This window comes from Periplaneta americana, chromosome 16 (genome assembly GCF_040183065.1).
Source record: "Periplaneta americana isolate PAMFEO1 chromosome 16, P.americana_PAMFEO1_priV1, whole genome shotgun sequence".
NCBI classification, from domain to species: domain Eukaryota; kingdom Metazoa; phylum Arthropoda; class Insecta; order Blattodea; family Blattidae; genus Periplaneta; species Periplaneta americana.
In genome coordinates, this window is record NC_091132.1 from 22,878,318 (window position 1) to 22,902,335 (window position 24,018).

A 24,018-nucleotide genomic window follows, 5' to 3' on the forward strand; every position below is an offset into this window, starting at 1 on the left:
TTTGGTTGAGGTATATACTTGGAAACCAGGAATATAACAGGATCACCATTAACAGATGATGTACAAAATGTGTATAATCTGATGACGATAATAGTAATATACGTTACAAGAGCGGTATGTTGATGTTTTCATGGTCGAGGAAAAGATTGAAAAAGCGAAACATACCTGAAAGACGAATTTCTAATTAGTTGCAATGAAATCTCCATGTTGGTTTCTGTTTAATGACGGCAACTTCGGAAAACCAAAATATCTTTCTTCAACATTGTTGCTATAAAATGTTTTCTGTGTTTACTATACACCAGCAGGCCGTGATATACGTCTGTCTTTTTTTCCCCCCAGTCTATAAATGCGAACTTAAAACAAACGGTAAGGTTATGTAATGATTTATTTTTCATTTTAATATTTTAACAATATTATTTATATAACATATTGCAGTAATAACATCCACATCTGGAATCTTGTTGATTTTTTCACGGCTTCCTTAATGTTACTTGTATCAGGAATGCAATAAGTTTCGTGGAGTAGTAGACTTTACTTAATTTTTGCAAATATTTAAAAACAATAATTAACATTGAAATTTAGGTGAAATTGCAGTGGTAAGTTTCCAATTTATAATTATTACTATGTTAAACGTCTCTAAAAATAATATGTTAAAAGCCTAAAGCAGTAAAATGAATGTCGCGCTTAAGCGGTAAGAAGAGGGAAATTGTTATGTGTGTTACGTTGGGGATACTGAATGTATTTCACACTTACCGCGTATTGGTTCAGTGCGGAAAACAAGCAAATACGCACGATCTCGCACAAACATACATACATACTTGTCTTGTTATCACTTGTTGTACTATTTCCTTATGATGACAAATGTGAAAATTTTTCCAGGATTCTCTGTACTTTGACACTGTGCTGAGAACTTTAGAAGTAAAATCTGTTGTACAATCATGTGCTTTAATAAAACAAACTCGAATAGGGCAAGAAACAACTGAGGATCTAGCAAACATAAAGGAAGAATACGAAATTCTAGAACATGAAGTTAAAGGAAATATGTGCCAGCGAGATCTGGCAGTGCAATCCCTAAGGGGAGAAGTTCATCATTTATATCGTGAATGCTTGGGACTAGTACGTGTAAAGGTAAGGTTTCACTCATTATATAACTCCAATTTATATGGATATTATGTTCTTAACTAATGGCAATAAAATTATTAACTCTCTTGCTCTCTAATATTTCTCGAACACAGTGGGTTTAGAGGAAAGGGCTGGACTTCGCAAAAGATGATATACAGGGTGATCCAGACCACTCGTAACAGTAATTTATTTCAGAAACTAGTGCATTAAAATTTTTGAGACAAAAATATTTATTACTAAAGCACATGTGAACTTTCACTTGAGCTTGATTTCATCAATCAATCTTAACAGGAAGTAGGGTCAGTGGCGAATCACTTTAAAATTTCAAATGCGAGTCGGGGTCAAATAGGGTACCTCTTGATAGAGCTCTTCAAAACAAACAACTTTCATAGGAAACGTTTTCATCAATTCCTACTCTTTCAATGAGAAAACGTACGAAAAGGTAATGCCATTAATACTGAGAAATGTTACGAGAAGAAAATGTAAACTAGATAAGTACATTTAATGTTGACATAGTACACACGCACAATTACCTGGCTGAGTGTAGACCTGGTTGCCGGCAGCACCGTCGAGGGGTGTATACAAGTGAACTACTCCTTCCCCTTTGCTCGGTCAGCAGTGTTTCCTTTAGTCACAGCAATACAATATCTACAGCCAGGTCTACATGTACACTGCACTTAGCCAGGCAATAAGCTCGGGTGGCCTTGCCCAACAATGTACAATAAAAAGGAAATGTTTTGTTTCCTCTATACCTACGTATGTACAATTTTCTAGTTTTGCAATTACCTTTGTGACTAATAAAATAATCACCTAAAAGTTAAGAGTGATTACAAATACCTCCTAGTCACTTGACCACGCCTATGTGTTAGGAGTCACTGAAAGTGTTAGAAGAAGAGTACGGGTGTGTGTGTCAGAACGGAAGACAGTTTGAACATTTGTAAAAATTAATGACATTGTCCAGTCTTTCAGTAACAACATTTTTGAGTTGTAACTAGCTCAAAAAAAAGAGATTGAAAAAAAAAAAAAAATAGGATGAAATTATGCGTTTAAAGTAAAAATATCACTAAAAAAAATAGATATTACGACTGCATGAAAAGAACTGACGTCATTTCATTGTCGGAATGACAAACAACATGGAAGAATCCATAAATTTATCGGACTTCAAATTATATGATGTTGGTATTCTTAATATCATGGTTGAAAACAGCATTACATTATTGTTTGTTACCTAATATGGAACTTAAAAGCTGTGTGAATTGTTAGGCTGTAGGAGAAAACTGTTGTTGTTTTCTAATGCCAGGCTTTTGACAATAAAGTCATTTGACCTCTTGCACTCCAATATTTTTCAAAGATATTATCATGACCAGCCACTGAAGCACAGATTTTGAGGTGTTCCGAATCCATTTCTTGGTTTGAGTTGCACAATGAGCGTTAGGGGACTGATATATTCCAATTCTATGCAGGTGTTTGGCCAAACAATCATGGCCTGTTGCCAATCTAAATGCAGCTACAGACGATTTTCGTGGTAAATCGGGAATTAACTGTGGATTTTGATGCAGAGAGTTCCATTTTTTCCCTTGAGATTGTGTTATCAAATTTTGTTTGTTGAAGTCTAAGTATGTAGATTTAATAAACCTTTTCAGAGAGTAATACGTAGATTTAGTAACAGATCTGTAAGTAGCAGTGCTGCCCTTCTTTGCTAATGCATCCACATTCTCGTTTCCCAGGATTCCACAATGGGATGGTATCCATTGGAATACAATTCTTTTATTGAGTGATATTAATTGAGAGAGCATTTTAGTTATTTCTGCTGTTTGAGATGAAAGTGTGTGTTTAACTTCAGAATAGTTAGTAGTCTGATATAACTGTAGCTTCTCCTGTGCTTGTAATTTACAAACTAAAACAGTGTATGCTGGTAACATTTTCTTTTTCTGAAATAGCTGTGTGCATTTTTAATAGTGTTAATTTAAGAAATGAGTGTTTGCTTGTTCCCACTGTCGAGACTTAAAGCAAATCAGAGTTCTCCAAATTGCTTGCTGGCTGTAGGAAGCAAGTCCAATGAAAGGGCTGCTACCTTAAAGCTCTAAATCTGCTTACCAGTTAAGAGGCAGATGACTGATTATATGTTCTAACGACAAAAATATGGATCGTGACCAGGGGCGAATGCTAGTCACGAAGTTAGGCTTGCTCTTTTATTCATAGGGGAAGATGGGAGGATATAATAATTCATAATTAATACAAATAATCAGATCCACATAAATAATTTATTTTATAATTATGAAGTCATTATGAGTCATGGATCATATTCGCTTATCAGATGTAGAAGTTCGATATAATATAACAAACATGGCCAACAAAACAGTTTATTTAGTTTTTTCCACCCTGCCAACCAATGCACATTGTTGTATTGAACTGCACTGAACAAGTGCACATAGTCTCTATAATGTCTGTCTTCTCTCGAATAGTCCTTCGGGAAAATGGATTTAATAATAAGGTTTCAATGACACACAATTCCGAACTCATTGCAATACTTCAAATTAATGTTTGAGAATTAATAATACATGCAGCAGCTAACATATGCATTCTGTTCATACAATTACATTGCACTCGCAAATCACAGCACATTCCCGCTGCCAATTCTGGTCTGTGTAACGGTAAATAGTCGTTGGTGTAGCTCTTGGACTAGAGCTTCAAACAACACATAACAGAAGCATGTGCACCTAGGACGGGCCAAGAGGGAAGGCACTTGCGCACGCATCATATTCTTGCTATTTCTACGTCTTTCCTGTAGCTCCAAGAAACGAGCAAGCATTGCGACATTTGCGGTGTGCAACCTGTGGATGGTATTACACCTATACAGTATTCCAAAAATCAAAATAAATTTTAATGTATGTAACGCCATTTTGAGAAATACACATTCTACGAAAATATTGGGCTTGCGCAGCAAGCATAGCATGCCCTGAGAAATCGCCCCTGATCGTGACAGTAACAGTTTAAATCGCCAAACTTTCCTCTGCGACTCGTGTATTGATAACTTTATTATTTGGGTAAATAACACAATGAACTCGCATTAACAAAATTTCATCAATTTTCCAGAGTGACAGAGATATCCAAAAGCAACGTCCAACTGAGTCAGAGTTAGATCTCCCCAAAGATCTCGAACGTCTTGAAGATATTCTATCTGAGATTGAAGCTGTTACTCATGGTTCTACTTATGACGACATCTTCCCACGGTACTAATTGAATATTTTCCTTTTCTTTTTATACTATCATCTTCTCCTTTTGTAATAATGTAGTTCTTTCTGTTCCTCTTCTCTCCATTCTCCTTCACCTTTTTCTTATTTTTTCTTTACTCTAGTGTTCCAGTTTAAGTGATTATTCAACTCCAAACCAAGAAACTTTATTATAGATTCTTTAGATCAATTCCATTTAATCTAATATTCTAGAAAGTAGATGTAACACCATATTAGAATTGTTTATATGAAGTTATCATACTGTTTCTTTGAGATAATCACATTTAAGATTACCAGAGTAAATTATATGGTTGGGTTGAATCTAAATCATTAATATAAATTAGACACAATAATGGACCTAAAATTGATCCCTGGGGAACATATTTAAATTTCTAAAGTCTGAGTAACTCTGTGACTATTTGGTATATTTTTACTCTTATTATTTTTCTGCTCCTTTTTCTTCTCCACTTCTTTAGCAACTTCTCCTTTTTCTTCTCGTCCTAATCCCTCTCTATCACTATACTTTTCTTTTTCATCTTATTCTTTCTAAAGAAAGAATTAAGTATGAAGGTACTTTTCTACACTTCATGTTGCAGTCATCTCTCACTTGGCACTTGCTGTAAGTAATACAGTTTTAAAATCGCTAATTCAATTAAAAAATGTAACTGTTGTACAGTTAGGTTGATTTATTTATTTGTTTCTGTTTGCTTGCAGAATAAAAGATCAACTTCACCAAAAGAATCACCTAGAGAGTCAGCTACAACTAAACGTAACATCACGTGACAATCTTCTCAGGAAAAGAAACCATGCTCAAATGATGCTTACAATGCTAGGAACTACTATGGCAGAAACAACAGCCTAGTAAGAACATAAGACAGTTTGCATTAATTAAGTATGACACTCAAAGATCACTGATTTTAGTGTTTTATGATGTCAGTCCAGAAGTGTTAGCTTTGAGTCAAAACAGCACTCTTGAAAGTAGGTGATAGTCACTACTTATCATATACTGCAGTTAAGCAAGTTTTTTGAGACATGCATATGACTAAATATAGGAATTCTATACAATGCTTATATAAATTATGCACAATGTCCGAACTGAAGTATGGGAATTCTACCTTTTCTGAATTTTTTCCCTAACTTCAGCATTCCTGTGTTCATTCCCCCCTCTCTGAATATATCGATGGTGTTCAGGTAAAAGGGTTTATCCCTGCATTTCCGGACATATGTTCACAGGATCAGAAGTTTTCCCCCATTTTTTGGAACCACCCTGTATATCAGAATGTTTACGAATTTAATTTAAGTTACACTGAATATGTTGAATAAAATTGCACAAAACATTCCAGAAATAACCTATTTTACAATATATTTATAGGCTTATTTACTGTGATATTTTTTCCCCCCTGGAAAATGGAGAACATCCTGAATATGCTACATCATTTTCACAGCCTGTTCTTTTCAGATAATAACAAAATTTAATTTCAGTCATGAAGAGGAAGAAGCACGTATTCTAGGAGAAATTGAATTTCAGGAGAAACGTGAAGGAACCATGGAAGTTACAATAAAAGAGCGCAGAGATCTACTTGCAGCAATACGCAGCTCATTGCAAGTAATCTATGAGATGGTGTCTCGTGTCAATACTGAGTCAGAAGATAAAGTTGCTGACTTAGAACAGCTTCTTATAGTAAAACCTTCTACACTACCAGTGCCATCTTCACCTATGTTAGATGACGGTATGTTTTGTGAAATATTCAAAGAGATTAGAAAAAATTGGTATTGTGGAAAATTATATAGTCTATTGGACATTACTGGAGCTGTAAGTCAGGGGTTCTCAATCTTTTGAAGATTGTGAGCACCATCCACATGTAATAGTAAGTGACTGAGCACCACGGAATGGAATAGGTTTAATAGGCCTATACGAATACATAAATAAACACATTTTTAAAACACCAGAATAATTATATCCTTGAATGTGAACATTACTCAGAATTTCAGTGATGTCCAAGAAGTAGTTAAACGTCAAGTCATGCAAATGTGAATTATAATATAATTACTCGTGATCTTGTTTTGTTCTTAAAGCATTTCATAAGTGAGAAATTTTTTTTGTACAGATAAATCGCCCCATCAGTTATTCATCAATTTCAAAAAGGCATATGACTCGGTTAAGAGAGTTTTATATAATATTCTTATTAAATTTCATATTTCCAAGAAACTAGTAATCCGATTAATTAAAATATGTTTCAGTGAAACATACAGAAGAGTCCGTATGGACCAGTTTCTGTAGGATGCTTTTCCAATTCACTGCGGGCTAAAGCAAGGAGATGTTTTTAACTTTGCTCTAGAATATGCCATTACAAAAGTGCAGGACAACAGAGGGCTTGGAATTTAACGGGTTACATCAACTCCTTGTCTATGTGAATGAAGTGAATATGTTAGGAGAAAATTCACAAACTATTAGGGAAAACATGGGAATTTTACTTGAAGCAAGTAAAGAGATAGGTTTGGAAGTAAATCCCGAAAAGACAAAATATATGATTATGTCTCGTGACTAGAATATTGTACGAAATGGAAATATAAAAATTGGAAATTTATACTTTGAAGAAGTGGAAAAATTAAAATATCTTGGAGCAACAATAACAAACATAAATAACACTCGGGAGGAAATTAAACACATAATAAATATGGGAAATGCCTGTTATTATTCAGTTGAGAAGCTTTTGTCATCCAGTCCGCTCTCAATATCAATCTTCTTAATGTATCTAGCTGTTTGCTGACAACATAAAGTCCACTATAGTCCACTGTAGTCTATGTCCAGACTGCTCTCAAAAAAGCTGAAAATTGGAATTTATAGAACAGTTATATTACCGGTTGTTCTATATGGTTGTGAAACTTGGACTCTCACTTTGAGAGAGGAACAGAGGTTACAGGTTTTTGAGAATAAGGTGATTAGGAAATTATTTGGGACTAAGAGGGATCAAGTTACAGGAGAATGGAGAAAGTTACACAATGCAGAACTGAACGCACTGTATTCTTCACCTGACATAATTAGGAACATTACATCCAGACATTTGAGTTGGGCAAGGCATGTAGCTCATATGGACAAATCCAGAAATGCATATAGAGTGTTAGTTGGAAGACTGGAGGGAAAAAGACCTTTGGGGAGGCCGAGACATAGATTGAAGGATAATATCTTTCGATCCCCAAAGGTTATAAATTTCTCCTTTTAAAACAAATATTTCAGTGCTGACAAGGACTGGGCATCTATCTGAAGTTCCGCAAAAGCTGTTGTATTATTTTCATGTATAACCTTGATGTTTCTGATTAATTCCACACTAGATTGTAAGGGGTTATACACCATGAAATGCGAGAAGGCCTATCAGGTCTGTAACATAAGGAACACTATCTTTTTTTTTTTTCCGGCTTGTGCAACAAATTTTGAATTGAAAAAGAAACCTCAGGTGTTTTCGTGCTTGTGAGTAATTTTTTACCAGGTTGAGAATGCCTGCTGTAATTTCTTAGACAAATGTCTTGCCACAGGCTAATTTGCATAGTTCTCAAACGATATCTACTAAAAGTTGATTTCTTCCTTTGTTACTGCTGTAACAGTTTGAGTAATAAACAGATGTTTTGTGTATTCACCAAGAAAATATAATAATGTGCCGTTCCAAGGTGTCTACTGAAAATGCGAAACAAAAATTAGTTACTGTTTAGTTATCACAACTTAATAATTACTCATAAGTACAGGGCTACTACAAAGGCTTTACCCAATTCCATAGCCTTGTATTATGAAAAGTATGAGACATACATTATTGAAAGTTATACCAATAAAAAGGGAAACTCATCAAGTTTTTGGTCCATCAACTGCTACAAGTGCTCGATGTGACATCCTCGCGTCACGCGACAAATATCCACTCAGTAGTCTGACTCCTGCCACACCCGCTGGAGCATATCACGATCAACTCTAGCCACTGCTGCACGGATCCGGGTATTAAGTTCTTCAAGATTAACTGGCAAAGGAGGTACATACACTTGATCTTTGACAAACCCCCATAGAAAAAAATCACAGGGAGTCAGATCTGGCGACCGAGGAGGCCAATGGAGAACACACTGATCATTATTACACGAAGATAAACCAGGGTTTTTATTTCAACAAGATGGGGCTCCATCACATTTCTATCTGGAAGTGCGTGAGTATCTTAATGAGCATCTACCACAACGTTGGTGTGGACGGGCTTCTAACAATGATCGGCGTGTTCTCCGTTGGCCTCCTCGGTCGCCAGATCTGACTCCCTGTGATTTTTTTCTATGGAGGTTTGTCAAAGATCAAGTGTATGTACCTCCTTTGCCAGTTAATCTTGAAGAACTTAATAACCGGATCCGTGCAGCAGTGGCTAGAGTTGATCGTGATATGCTCCAGCGGGTGTGGCAGGAGTTAAGACTACCGAGTGGATGTTTGTTGCGTAACGCGAGGAGGTTACATCGAGCACTTGTAGCAGTTGATGGACCAAAAACTTCACGAGTTTCTCTTTTTATTAGTATAACTTTCAATAATGTATGTCTCATACTTTTCATAATATAAGGCTATGGAATCGGGTAAAGCCTTTGTAGTAGCCCTGTACATTAATCACATTTCAGTCATCTTACAATCTGTCATCTCATCAGACTTATTTGCTACATTTACATTTACTTTATTTAAATAACAATGCTGTTACCAAGTATTACTTTAAAAAAGTAACTGTTATTACCTTGTCTTACTTTTATTAAAATAATAATAATAATAATAATAATAATAATAATAATAATAATAATAAACCGTGGTGCTACAACCCACAAAGGGCCAAGACCGACCAGCCAGCTGCTGGCCTTATGGCCACATGCTGAACCAGATCATCCAACCAAAATGGAGGTATCGTGTGATTAGCACGATGAGTCCCCAGCCATTATAGCTGGTTTGCGTAATCAGATTTCGGTACCTATTGTAGCTCCCCAAAGTGGATCACGATGCTGGATGGGCACTGGTCCCATACACTGGCCGAAATTTCATGAGAAAATTTCTTCCCCCATGAGGACTTGAACCAGCACACATTCCGTAACGCAAGTCCTACACAAAATGCCTTAAACCATGATGCCACGGTTTAGGACACTTTTATTAAAAAGGATTCATAATTCCCAGTAACAATGGAGGATCAGGGATTCTTTGTTACGGCATAAGAGCATATACAGATTTAAAATAAATTATTCCTACAATTCAGCACATTAAATTGGGAGGAGATTGCTTGTGAGTAAACAATTCTCCCAATCCTTAATCTAGAACATGTAACATATGACACGGATTTCATTTACAGCACAAGAGATGATCAATTTAATTACTGAAAAAATGGAACATATAATGAGTTGTCTACCTGAAGAACTTGACGAAGAAGCAATACAAAATGCTGCTACAATAATGAATGAAAAACAGGCTGCAAAAGCTATGAGCAGAATAAAATTTTCTGCTACACCAATATATGAAACTTGTAAGTATGAGGATAATAAAATGAATTTATTTGTTCAAATATGTCATGCAAAATAGAAATAAATATTAAATAATTTTTACATTTACATTTAATTGAAGAGGTGAGAATGAGATAGTCCAAAGCCACGCTTTTAACAAAAAATGGGTTTTTTTTTTGTGCAAGTTCACTTCTTATGTATATGAGGACGCTGCTAGTAAGATATAAAAATGACTCAACAAATAACTTAAGTATACACTGAAGAAATTATGATATGCACCCAATAGCATATTGGACTCTAAACCTTTAAGGGTCGTATTCATAGACGAGACTTTGGACCGAAGTTGACTTTGGAAAGTACAAAGTCACCATTTTCCTATTCACAGTCGACACTTTGAGCAAAGTAAACTTCAATCGTGACTTTACTTCGAAGTTGCCGAAAATCTTGACTTTGACTTTGACTTTCGTTCGTGGACATAAGGAAAATGACTGATATTTGGGAAATTGTTGAATCTGCCAAGAATATTGACATCTAGGATATTATTAAAGCTGCTCATGTTCCTTAGCGTATTATTATAGATTATAAATTCAAATCAAGGTACAGATTTGATAGACAGTATTAAATATCCTCGTCATGTTTCAACTTTCATTGATGAATAATCAAAGAGGATTATCTGTTCCACCAATAAATAATACAATTTATTTCATTGCGATTTTACGCTATAGGTAAGGATTAATAGCTTAATATTGATTCTTACTATTTAAATCTATAAGGAATAGGTTATACAGTTGGAAATACAGTTAATTTATAATCCTTGTGGTCGTCATAATAATAATGTTTTCCGCATATTGATTTCAGATAATTTTTAAATATTTTCTGCAGACATGCAGAGAATAACTCTGCCAATTGTCAGCAGGATAATATGTCGCTTTCATAGTCGGTCATCGGTGGAATCTTATCCTCCATATCTTCACAACAAAATTATTTTACAATGAAATAATATCAGGGCTTAATGTAAAACTAACGTAACTACAATAGATGTTTTATTCACAACAAAATTCTTAACAGACAATACTATTTCAGATAAACTATACCATCATGTTTTGTAGTTACGAATTGTGTTATATACAAGACTGTTCGAACTGAGTTACGATTTTTTGTGGCCAAGTAGAAGAACAAATTATTATCGACTGGTGTAAAGACATAAAAATGTCAATTTTTGTACTTACGTTAGTTTCACAATAAGCCCTCGAATAATAATTATTATTATTCTTATGTAAAGCTGCAAGAAGGGTTAACAATTGCTTGACATGTACCGATGTTCAATTGTTTCATTGATTTGTGACTCAAAAGATGGCTTTAATTGTGGCAATGCCTACTCTATTTGAACTATCTATTAATTTAATCCGTTTAGAAGGCAGTGATTTTGATTGCCAACATTAGAACAAGATCGTCAAATCTCGACTTACCAAAGTCAAAGTCGAAGTCTCAGAAGTATTGTCTATGAATAGGACTTTTAACAAAGTTAAACCTTACTACGAAAGTCGACTTTGGGAAGTCTTCATCCAAAGTCTCGTTTATGAATATGGCCCTAACACGCTTGCCTGTAAAATGTTGTCTGTGTGGCTTAGGACTATATTATTGTCACCCCTTCAATTAACCCCTGCAGTGGCTGAGTTGTCACACCTCCAGGGTGTCATGCAGGCTTGAAAAATCCATCCATAGTAACACTTGTGGGTTGGAGATTTTTTCGGGGTTCTCTCGTTTTCCCGCATATTAAGAATCTGCATCATTCTGTCACTATTTCTCCATTTCGTCATTATTCCATAGCATTCCTTGATCCCCGGCTGGCGATGCAAGGAGGGGGCTGGCCTAGGGACGAATGGGGTTGCCTGCTCGAAACCTGGGTACACAGCAAACCTTAGTGTACTCAGCCGGTGTGGGTTCAGGAAAGAGCCTAGCTTGAGGGTTAGTGCAATAGATCGTAACAGGTCGCAGTGCTGCGCCATAGTGACCTCCCGTAAATTCCATTCCACCCCTTCAACTGTTCACTTTTACATAATCGTTTCCAAAGAAAGCTCTCTGCAGTTTATTGCATTCACGAATAATTATTGTTGTCATGCTTGTAATTCGAAATTCATCCAATCAGCAACTTAAAGGTGTTGTTAAATTGTTGACAGACAGAGGAAGATATAATAATAATAATAATAATAATAATAATAATAATAATAATAATAATTTGTTCCACAGGAGTTCTTTTGCATGCCAATAAATCTACTGACATGAGCCTGTCGCATTAAAGCACACTTAAATGCCATAGACCTGACCTCGGATCGAATCCACAACATCGAGCACAGAAGGCCAGTACTATACTGACTACATTACCAGCCTCATGGTCTAGTGGTCTGAGCTTCTGGCTATAGTTCATGAGGTCCAGGGTTCGATTCCCGGTTAGAGCACAGGAATTTTCCCTTAAAGGGGGTTATTCCTGTGTTCGTCCATGGTCTGGAATTTAGGTTAAGCTTAGATTTAAGACCTCTCCTGGCACCACATTATCATAATCATCCTATCACATCATCGGGGTAATGTAACTCCGTCTTCCAGGCGCCCCAACCTCAGAAGTGGGTTACAATTAAGCCACAGCCAGGAGAGAAGACCAGAAATGTCGAAAAGACAACCTGGTGGCACTGGATAAAAAAAACATTACCCAGGCAGACTGAAAGTTGGAATTTTAGGATTGAAAGATTGTAAGAATGAGAAGGGAGGTACTTCTCTATTGTGTTGTTTACTGCTAGGAAGGAGGAGTTGTTATCCGTTTTGGAATGTAAATGGTACAGAATGTTAAGAAAAATAGTAAACAGTTACGAAAAATGATGCAAAAATTAAAAACAACTTAAAAATAGGCACTAATGTCGAAATAGGCGTTTTTAGGCACTATAAAACCCCTTTATTATTTATACCCACATTTCCATGAAAAATGTAAATATTAAATCTCAAGCCTGTATGTATCAAGGAAAAAAAAATAGGTTTTTGCTTAAATTTCGCTCTCTAGTGATGAATATAGAAAGAAGGGGATGAGGTTGTGTACTAAAAAAAAAAAACTCTGAAAAAAAAATGGGAACCCACTTATTGTTGATCATGATCAATTGAAGTCCACTGCTGTGGAGCAATGGTCAGCACAAGAAGTGGGCCCGGATTCAAATCCTGGTTGGGACTTTTTCCGAGGGTTTCCCTCAACCAATTGAAGCAGAATTGCTGGGTAACTTTTTGTGCTGAACCTTGGACTCATTTCGCCATCATTAATTCACATATCATCATCATCCATACCATTGCCTCGGTTCAGTTCACAGTGCAGCATGCTGTATTTGTACAAGAGCTCGGCTACCCAATCATTCACAGACTAGGAGTGGTAAACACAGTAAGCCTCAGGCTGCAATGCAAGCCTTTCGGTCCCTCTTCCTTACAAGAGAGAAATAAAAGAGGGCCAATTGAATCTAATACACACAAAACCTATTGCTGTCTTTGTGGCAGAATTTTGCAAGTCATGTTGGGAATGATTTCTCTCTCATACTTTCATTTTCAAAACCTAGCAACTCTATTGTACTATTAATTACTTCTATTTAAGTAATCTTGAGTAAATCTGTATTTGACTACTTCTATTTCAGTACTAGAGGATTTAAATGACATAGAAGATCCGAATGTTCCAACAAGGGCAGACATAAAGAAGACTGATCAAATGGATATGCAGTTAGGATCTGCAAATGCGAAGAGTGGAAATCCTAACAATCAAGGAAAACGGATTTAATGCTCGTGGGAAATTTTCTTAACTTCGTTTTCGAGAATATGCAATTTTGAAAAATTATTATGAAAAACGGGCAAACATGTTAACTTAGTGTTCAAGAATGTGCAGTCTTGAGAAATTCTTATGAGAATTTCTTCAAAATGTTCATGTATATAAGAAAGTAATATATAAACAAATCTGAGAGAAGATATTACGTATTACAACCATTCATTGAATAGCTGATGTTCACAGTTTTAATGTTAGGTGGAAGCTGCAACTGTAAGTCGTATTTGATGTTTGGTTATTAAGGGTATTATGATTAATGTATTCTTTTGTCACTTATTCACTTACAAATTGATTAACAACACTCGGCAGATGGCAGCACATACAGTATATACTTTGCATTTGCAGGATCTAGCAGAGACTTCTTGAATTTCGTATTATGCTAAAAAAATGTTACATTTTATCATCAACTGTGTCCCGAAAAAGAACTTTTTTTTTTTTAACTAATGGCAGGCACTTTACTTTCGTCATTCACCCAAGCGTCCTCATCTACTAATCAACACGTTGAAGCTCTTAGCAAATACCTTACTATAATAATACCGGACACTATAATAATACATTAGCAGCATTGGCGTGAGTGAGAAATATCGCGGACCTGACATCTAGCGGAGAGGGATGGAATTATGTCCACATATACAAATATTAACATAGTGAGATTCGGACTATTATTTAAAACGTGAGTTACTAATGTGGAATTACATATGAAATACTTAAGAAATGTTGAATAATATTTAATGTAAAATTATTATCTTATATCAAAGCTGCATATTATGAGAAATATTGCATACTTCATATTACTTTCCGTAATTAATTGTTGCATATTTTTTCTTTGGTTTACTTACTTACTGGCTTTTAAGGAACCTGGAGGTTCATTGCCGCCCTCACATAACCCCGTCATTGGTCCCTATCCTGAGCAAAATTAATCCATTCCCTATCATCACATCCCACCTCCGTCAAATCCATTTTAATATTATCTTCCCATCTATGTCTCGGCCTCCCTAAAAGTCTTTTTCCCTCCGGCCTCCCAACTAACACGCTATATGCATTTATGGATTTGCCCATACATGCTACATGCCCTGCCCATCTCAAACGTCTGAATTTAATGTTCCTAATTATGTCAGGTGAAGAATACAATGCGTGCAGTTTTCTTTGGTTTACCGAGACAAAATCAATCTGATATTAGGAATGAATTTACAGTAATGTTTTATATATGCATTGCTGACAACTGCAAAGATAAAATTGATAGTAATCTGATGCTTGTAATAATTAGTAAAGGCATGTGGACAACAATAAAACTTAATTTGATAAAACCTTAAAATCCAATACATTTTAACTTCTATTCATTTATTAGGTCTAAATAAAAAAACTAATTTGTATTTTTCTATCAGCACAAAGACGAAGGAATTAGGCCTACTAAAGAATGTTGTTGACTTACGTTTTATGAACTGTCGGAAATCGAAAGTACGATTTGGAGCAATTTGTAATGCTGTAATTTTGTAGCAATTATAAACAGCACACATACATCTTAACACAGCACTAATTAATAAAACTATTAACTAGCCCAGCAACAATATACATTGCAGTTGATTACAGCCTGTTTCGCGAGTATCTCCACACCGGCAGGTAGGTAACAGCACCAGCATCGTTCGCACGCAAAACTGCTAGCTGTCCGGTATTATTATAGTAAAGTATTTGCTTGTAGTTCTTTCAGCTGCCATGAAGACATTGCCCTTGGTGCTCTAAAGGAGGTGAACTGTGTAACACTGTATGATGATTAATGGAGCAAAGGTGGAATGCCGGAAAGGGAAACAGGAGTATTCTGCAAAAACATATCACCAAACATAGTCTCTCTGTCCACCAAAACTTCCAGTTAGATCTACCGGGATTCAAACCTGGGTTACCAGTGGAGAATCTGTTTGGCTAATGGTTTTCCTCAGTATCTGGGATAAGGGGAACCTATATGTCTGTCAACATCTGTAAATCGATTTTTGCAGCATCTCAATACATTCTTTGTGTGTTCTGTATATTGAACTGGAGAGTAATGATAAAAAGAGAATAGAGAGAAGCTAAGCTGGAGAGAGACAATGTGTGTTATGAATAGAAAGTATGAGGTGAAGTGTTATCCTAAAATCCTGCAGAAGTTATCAAATAATTCACGGAACTTGTTGGTTTAAGAAAAACATGAAAGCAAAAGTCAGTCCTTTCAGATTTTCTTATTTTATTTTAAACAAATCAACAACTAACCTGTGACGTTACACATCAAGATATTAATGTCCACCAAGAACGGCAAATTTATTAGAACTACCAAATGCAACATCAGAATCTTCATCATCAGATTCAGAACTGGACTCTCTATTGGCTTCTTCAGTCGTTTGGTCACCACGTTCACTTACATTCTTGTCACTTTCTTCCTCTTCTTCAGATGACACAAAATCATCCATAGCTGTTGCTAGTTCCTCACCTGTCTTGGCTTGTATCCAATGAATAACCTCAACATCTGGGTGACTTTCCCAATACTCTGAAAAAAGAATATGGGAATTTCGAAAGAGAATTATTCAAATTTTCGTTATGTTCACATATTGTATGTATGTATTTATTCACACTGCAATGGATATATACCCGGTGGCAGTGGTAACTAATTACACTCAAAGACAATAATAAACACAATTAATAATAATAATACTAATAATTAATACTAACAATAATTAATAATAATAATAATAATAATAATAATAATAATAACAGGGAACATCCTAAATTAAATGAAGCACGATCAGTTAAAATAACATTTAAAGTAAATCTAATTTGTACCTTAAACCTATGTTCGAACTAAAACCCACAATAATAATAATAATAATAATAATAATAATAATAATAATAATAATAATAATAACAATAACAACAGGGAACATCCTAAATTAAATGAAGCACGATCAGTTAAAATAACATTTAAAGTAAATCTAATTTGTACCTTAAACCTATGTTCGAACTAAAACCCACAAGAATAATAATAATAATAATAATAATAATAATAATAATAATAATAATAATAATAGGGAACATCCTAAATTAAATGAAGCACGATCAGTTAAAATAACATTTAAAGTAAATCTAATTTGTACCTTAAACCTATGTTCGAACTAAAACCCACAACAACAATAATAATAATAATAATAATAATAATAATAATAATAATAATAATAATAATAATAATAATAACAGGGAACATCCTAAATTAAATGAAGCACGATCAGTTAAAATAACATTTAAAGTAAATCTAATTTGTACCTTAAATCTATGTTCGAACTAAAACCCACAAGTATGATATGTTCATATCTGCACAAGTACCTTTCAACACTACACTCATTTCGCTGTCAACTCACTCACTGCACTGGAACTACGACACATTGCACTGATTCTATCTTGATTTCACTAACCATTCAAAAACATTTCACTGTTCAAATACTTTGCACTGCCACTATAAACTATAAAGCTTCACTGACAGGAACACGTTTCACCTACTCAACACACTTCACTGACACAACATAATTCTTCACTGATAGAACACTTCAATAACAAAATATCAATTACACCCTTTAAATACTGTGTATAATTATCGTCTATTAGTAAAGTCCTTAAGCCTATTTTTAAATACATTTTTGGTTGATGGTAAAGCCTTTAGTAAGTCTGCAGGTAAAGCATTCCAGTCCCTGATAGTATGATTGATGTATGAATTCTAAGGTGGTGTAGCAGAAACTTCACTGATTTTCAAATACAAACAAGTCAAGTTTTAATACAACCTACAATTCACTTTCCTTCGAAATACTGATAAACTATACGTACGGTGATACATTAAAATGTATGGGGCAGAGGAAAAAAAAAAAAAAACCTGCGCACGCACACACTCCCTCACTTTCTGTGACGTTTTCTTAACTTCCTAAGATAAGACAGTTGGCAACTTACTCAACAGAAGGAATGAAATGTTTATTTTAAAACGAGAGGTGTTGTAATATTGGTGTAGTCATAAAAAGTGTGGTTTGGACAAAATATACATATTCAGAATTTTGCTGCTCGTATGCCTTGTAAGGTAATTGATATGAAATAAAATATTTCTATGCAGCACCAGTGACACACAATTTCAGGGCTCCTCTCTGCAATGACACACATTCTGTGGTCAAATTATATAGCAATGCTAAAAGCTCCTGATTGGACAATGTTCAAGACTTGTCAAGGTCAAATTGTTTCAATTTGAAAGGTTGTTGGCAACTTGCTTTACAGTAAACTAGTAAGAACTACATAAAATAAAAACTAATGCATACATACCTTTATTATTCCAATAATTAGGAGGTTGAAGACACAAGTTAATCTTTCCGTCTAGTGCCATTCGTAACAAATTATTGGCAGCACGAAATGTGTCCAGGCGAGCTGCTCGAGCTGTGTGGAAGCCCCGCTTCAAGGCCCAGCCTGTTTCAATTAAACAAATGTATCATATCGTGCTGTACCAAATCATATTTCAATTATGGGAGATACCAATACAATGAGCTTCCTGAATGAAATAATTCTTATGGAAAAAATCACTGGTGGTCAATGCAATTATATGTACTTTATATACAGAAAGAACCAAACAAGATTTTATGGCATTTTAACACGTTACTCATACTGCGGTTACCAGGATCTGGACGGTGCATCATCCACATCCATTTCAGTAACCCTGCAGAAGGATCGAGGCAACATAAATTAAAGAATTTAAGATAAATTAAATTAAATTTTATCGGCAAAATAAGACACAAATAAGAAAGTTGAAGATAAATTAAAGAACTGAAGATAAATTAAATTAAATTTTCTCGGCAACATAGGACACAAATAAGTTGAAGACAAAATTAAGTTAAACTTTCTTGGCAACATAAGACACAAAAATAAGCAAGTTGAAGATAAATTAAAAAATAAATTAAAGAATTGAAGATAAATTGAATTAAATTTTCTCGGCAACATAAAACACAAATAAACAAGTTCAAGATAAATTAAATTAAATTTTCTTGGCAACATAAAAGACAAATAAGCAAGTTGTGATATCTGTTTTGGTCCAAGCACCCTGGCATCTCCGAAGAAAGTTTTGTGACACTTGTTGCAACTCTTCTTGTGTAGTTTCATTTATCACACTCCGGATTTCGTTCTCCAGGTCCTCAAGTATTTGTGGATTTCTTCCAGACACTTTCTGTTTTAAATATCCCCCCCCCCCCACAATAAAAATCGAATGGCCTTGCAGCATCAGGAAAACATATACGAAATTTCGTGAACACATATTGTAAGACTTCTTCTTTAACAGGTAAGTTTCGACAATAAACACTCTCTGCTCAGTGGTATATGTAACCATGATTCTAACCCTAACCCTCTTCACATTATAAACACAAGACAGCAACTGACTTCAAAAGTGTCTTGCCAACAACTGCGCAAAGTACAAACGATATGCGGCCCAATGACCCACTGCTTCCTGTTAGCCATTCAGCAAACCTGCACACTAAATACCGTAAAGTCTTGTTTGGCTCTCTCTATATGTTGTAAGTTACATTTTATTGCTTTGGGTTGCAACATATTTAATGAGAAATAAAATGCATGGTAAAGAAAATCAAATGAATTTCAGCCCATTGTGAAGTAAAAGGTAATGAGATAAACTAAAGATAGGAAAGATTGTTCCAGGGCCGGGTATCGATCCTGGGACTCTTCGCTTAGTGCATGAATGCTCTGCCACCTGAGCTACCCCAGGAACTATACACGACACTGTCACAATTCTTCCTTGACATCCACACAACTCAAATGGGCTGACAAGGCGTCAGAACCCAACTTTTGAGTGTACTCAAATTCTGTGTGACTTAACAGTTTCCTAGAAACAGAGATGAAAAATTGATGCGCAAATAGAATAATAAAATGAATTTATAGAATCGGTATTCAAAATAATGATCATTAGTGAAGGAGTAAACGAGTTAAGTGAAGAGAACAATTCCATCTAGTGCCATTCGTAACAAATTATTGACAGCACGAAATGTCTCCTACTGCTACTGCTATTGCTACTGTTGATGATGACCAATTTAGTAATCTTCATGTGAAAGTTTCAACATTAAGTAACATTGTCAGAACATTAGCGGTCTTACTAATAGAAACTATTATATAGACGTTTAACTGTCTTACACTTACACAATGAATAGCTCGTTTATAAGTTGTGTGTAAATTCCTTACTAATAATCACCACACATTGTGTACAACAGTACAACTGTTACACAGCTACGTCAGAATTTCGTCACTACTTCATTACGAAAGGTTGTTGTTGTTTTCTAATGCCAGGCATTTGACAATAAAGTCATTTGACCTCTTGCACTCTAATATTTTTCAAAGATATTATCATGACCAGCCACTGAAGCACAGATTTTGAGGTGCTCCGAATCCATTTCTTGGTTTGAGTTGCACAATGGGCAGTTAGGGGACTGATATATTACGAAAGGTAATAGAATATCTGAGATTTTCTATTGCATGCACTAGTGTACCACGCTAAGTATCAATAGTACAACTGGGCCTGATTGATTACCACGCTATATTTTGGTCAAAGGATACAGCTACAACAATATAATTCTAATTATTCTGTGCTCTTTGTTTTGTTCTTCTGTGATTACAAGGCAATCATCACCATAAAATGATAATCGATACAAACAGTTGTTAGAGGGGCAGCCATTTTTTCTCTATATACAGCACTTAAGGGGTTTCGTGTATATAACTACTGCAAAGCCATTCCCATGTATAGTTACAGGATTGTTTATACATCCATCGGTTATGCTTGGTTTATTAGTAATGTTTTCTGTTCCAACCCTGTATAAGTCTCGTATAAAAACTATACATGGTTTATTAATAAGATCGTAGGTAGATCATAATTACCATCACATATGTCAATAGCAGACCATTCATCATCTTGTTCTGGATGTTGCAACTTTAACAACTGAGGTAAATCTAGTCTTTCAGCCAAGTACTGAATTGCTGAATATGGTTCTCTCAGTTGCGCAATGGGAAAACTTCCCATCAGAACCTGAAACATTCACAAATTCAAAGTAACCAGCCAATCTATCAGTTATGAATGTGAATTCCCTTAACTTTCATATTATATGAGGTATAGAGGAATTATTATGGTATCTTTGTCTTGCACACTCTCAAATTATAAAATGGAATCTGTATTCTACATTAGTAAATCTAAAACAAAAAAAAACCGAAAACAAGCAAGAACCTCAACAGTAATATAAAGATGGCCAACACCAAGCTAAGACTAGTCATTATCATAGTTTCAATTAACACAGGATAGTTGTATGTATAACAAATTTACCAGATCTTTAGTGATAAAAGTGTTAAAACTGTGTAATCAAGATGTATAAATGGCAATTAGTTGCATCACATTACTCTGAAATCATTTGCTTAGCAACAGAGTATTCAAATGAAACAGTAATTCCATTGTAAATGTTTGTACAATAAAGAAATAAAGGAAAATAATCAATACAACACAAACATTGTAATAAACTTATTTCACTCTCAAACATATTCACAATCTTCATAAATAAGAACCAATTCCTTAAAAAATCTAAATATCACAATAACACCCAACCACAGTCTACTATATACAGTCACGAAGCTTGAGGTGATTTTTTGCAAATCTTGTGATAAAGCGCTCCAAGCGGTTAGCAACTAGAAACAATAGACTGTCCGCGGTCGACTTTGGACTATGTCGTATTTCCATCGAGTGCTAGCTCGTGAAATGTTCGTTATCGGTTGTAATGAAAATGTTAATGGCTAAAATACAATAATTGGAATAATAATATTTTACTAGAGACGTAGAAAAATTAAGTTTGATTTAATGAAATTTATTGATCACGTTTTATTTTCAATTCTGGTGGGATTATTATTGCTTAGGCCTACTTTTTTTTTTCAAAGTATAGGCCTATGTTTTTAATTATAGCTGTTAATTTTGTTGTTATTTTTATTTGTTACTTTACTAGAGACGTAGAAAAAGTCTGTTACAATAAAATTTATTGATCACGTTTTATTTCCAATTCTGGTGTGATTATTATTGCTTAACCTCATCCCACTTTGTTAACTATGTAAGCCTACACTACAAGTACCGGTACACGTAAGTTACTCCACTAATTTATATTTCCATTATTATTGTTGTAAAGGGAAATTAAAATTAATATTTATTGGTTTCATAGTTAATTATCGCTATAAGCTTGAATGAGTGAAGCGATTATAGTAAATTTCAGTTCGTTTTGCACAACAAAAATAATATTAACCTATTTCTTGCAGGTATCTTCGAGTTTATGGTGGAATTTAATATACTTCATTAAAATAATAAATTAACTTTATGCATTTAATATTTCAATAATGGAAGGAAGGTGTTAATCTTTCCAAAACAACACAACGAAAGTGTAACATATTTTGTCGTCTACTAGGAGAGAGATCTGCGATGATGAGGCGATAGTAGCGATCCTAGTGGTGGGCAACTACCCATGTTTGCATTTTTACTACATATTGAGCTTTGCGACTGTATATAGTAGACTGTGACCCAACCAAGAGCATAATCGTTTCACACAATTACAGGGACCCTATATATAGCTTTTTTTTCCACGAGGTTTTCTCTAACTATAAGGAAAAAGTCAGGTAATCCCACAGTTAACACTCGGATTCATCTTGCCAAATACCATTTCACTATCATCAAACCCATTGACGCTAGGCAACCTCATAGATGGTACAATCAATTAAAAAAGAAAAGATTACACCAGATTTCTGAAACCTTCCTCCACACCTCATGCCAAAAGCGCCACTGTCACTGTCACATACAATCTTGCAGAAAACGAGCAAGCAAAGAATTGTGATGTGATCGATTAATCCAAGCACATATGAATAATTTTAAGGAAAAACATACCCTAACTATAGGTAAAGATATTATTTCGTACCTGCAATGTTTTTGGGACCTTGGACGGGAAAACCAAACCTGGACAATCACATAACCTCACATTAGGGGTGAGGTAAATCGTTTGGAAATGTTTTGTGTGTCCTGGAGTCTTAGAAACACTAACCACCTGAAATAAAATAATTCAAAGATGGTCATTAATCGTCTATGTACTATTGAAAATATCTGCTTTTTTAAATATATCAATAATTCTTCAAAATCAAACAATTCATGTGAAAGTTTTATTACAGACATTCTTCTCATGTACATAAGGCTCTTTAAGTTCAATAGTGGCATCTGAAAAGGATTTAAGACTTTTAGAAAAAACAACCCCAGAAGGTTTTGAAGTACTCCCTGAATTTTAAATTATATGTGGCAATACCGATTTTCAACAGTACATTTGTGCAACTTGTCCAGGGAATCAGAGATTTTACAGAAAAATAAAGTATTTTCTCCTTCTTTCTTTCCATAATGATCAAGATTAGTTCGTATCTCTGCCAGTAGAGAGCTCTGATTTATAGTCTGAAACATGGTGGCATATATTAGCAGAAAATATGCCCCTGATAGACATTCATCAGAGACTGAAGGCTATTTATCGACATCAGTACTGTGCGACATTGGTCTGCTTGTGCTTGATTCAATTCCTCATTTATTATTTGTCTAAACACACATTTCATTCTAACTAAAGATGCAGTCTACACTTACAAATTATTCTTACTTACTTAATGGCTTTTAAGGAACCCGGAGGTTCATTGCCACCCTCACATAAGCCCGCCATTGGTCCCTATCCTGAGCAAGATTAATCCAGTCTCTACCATCATATCCCACCTCCCTCAAATCCATTTTAATATTATCTTCCCACCTACGTCTCGGCCTCCCCAAAGGTCTTTTTCCCTCCGGTCTCCCAACTAAGACTCTATATGCATTTCTAGATTCGCCCATACATGCTACATGTCCTGCCCATCTCAAACGTCTGGATTTTATGTTCCTAATTATGTCAGGTGAAGAATACAATGCGTGAAGCTCTCCGTTGTGTAACTTTCTCCATTCTCCTTTAACTTCATCCCTCTTAGCCCCAAATATTTTCCTAAGAACCTTATTCTCAAACACCCTTAACCTACTGTACGTTCCTCTCTCAAAGTGAGAGTCCAAGTTTCACAACCATACAGAACAGCCGGTAATATAACTGTTTTATAAATTCTAACTTTCAGATTTTTTGACAGAAGACTAGATGACAAAAGCTTCTCAACCGAATAACAACACTCATTTCCCATATTTATTCTGCGTTTAATTTCTTCCCAAGTGTCATTTATATTTGTTACTGTTGCTCCAAGATATTTGAATTTTTC

The 24,018-nt window shown here is 35.0% G+C and overlaps 2 protein-coding genes across 3 annotated transcripts in view; one reads left to right on the top strand and one right to left on the bottom strand.

The window, feature by feature from the left end:
• The first annotated feature begins 571 nt into the window (after positions 1–571).
• Positions 572–14,204, top strand: LOC138716228 (centrosomal protein of 162 kDa-like). The gene is made up of 6 exons (XM_069849070.1): positions 572–1,128; positions 4,219–4,355; positions 5,070–5,216; positions 5,838–6,085; positions 9,698–9,868; positions 13,511–14,204. The coding sequence occupies exons 1-6, from the start codon at positions 1,042–1,044 to the stop codon at positions 13,648–13,650; spliced, it is 930 nt and encodes a 309-aa protein (XP_069705171.1). The 5' UTR covers positions 572–1,041; the 3' UTR covers positions 13,651–14,204.
• A 1,679-nt stretch (positions 14,205–15,883) lies between these two features.
• The window catches only part of Ns4 (Nucleostemin 4), a 32,888-nt gene continuing 24,753 nt past the window's right edge, over positions 15,884–24,018 (bottom strand). For both annotated transcript variants that reach the window (XM_069813814.1, XM_069813815.1), the window contains exons 10-13: positions 22,674–22,799; positions 20,614–20,761; positions 18,013–18,153; positions 15,884–16,207 (exon numbers count right to left, since the gene is read on the bottom strand). In XM_069813814.1, coding sequence (XP_069669915.1) covers positions 15,957–16,207; positions 18,013–18,153; positions 20,614–20,761; positions 22,674–22,799 — 666 coding nt within the window. In that variant the 3' untranslated portion in view covers positions 15,884–15,956. The remainder of the gene's footprint in view (positions 16,208–18,012; positions 18,154–20,613; positions 20,762–22,673; positions 22,800–24,018) is intronic.

Coding starts and splice junctions, on each gene's coding strand:
- LOC138716228 (XM_069849070.1), top strand. CDS start 1,042: ATGTGCCAGCGAGATCTGGCAGTGCAATCCCTAAGGGGAGAAGTTCAT. Junction 1,129..4,218: donor TGGGACTAGTACGTGTAAAG/GTAAGGTTTCAC, acceptor TCAATTTTCCAG/AGTGACAGAGATATCCAAAA. Junction 9,869..13,510: donor TACACCAATATATGAAACTT/GTAAGTATGAGG, acceptor CTTCTATTTCAG/TACTAGAGGATTTAAATGAC.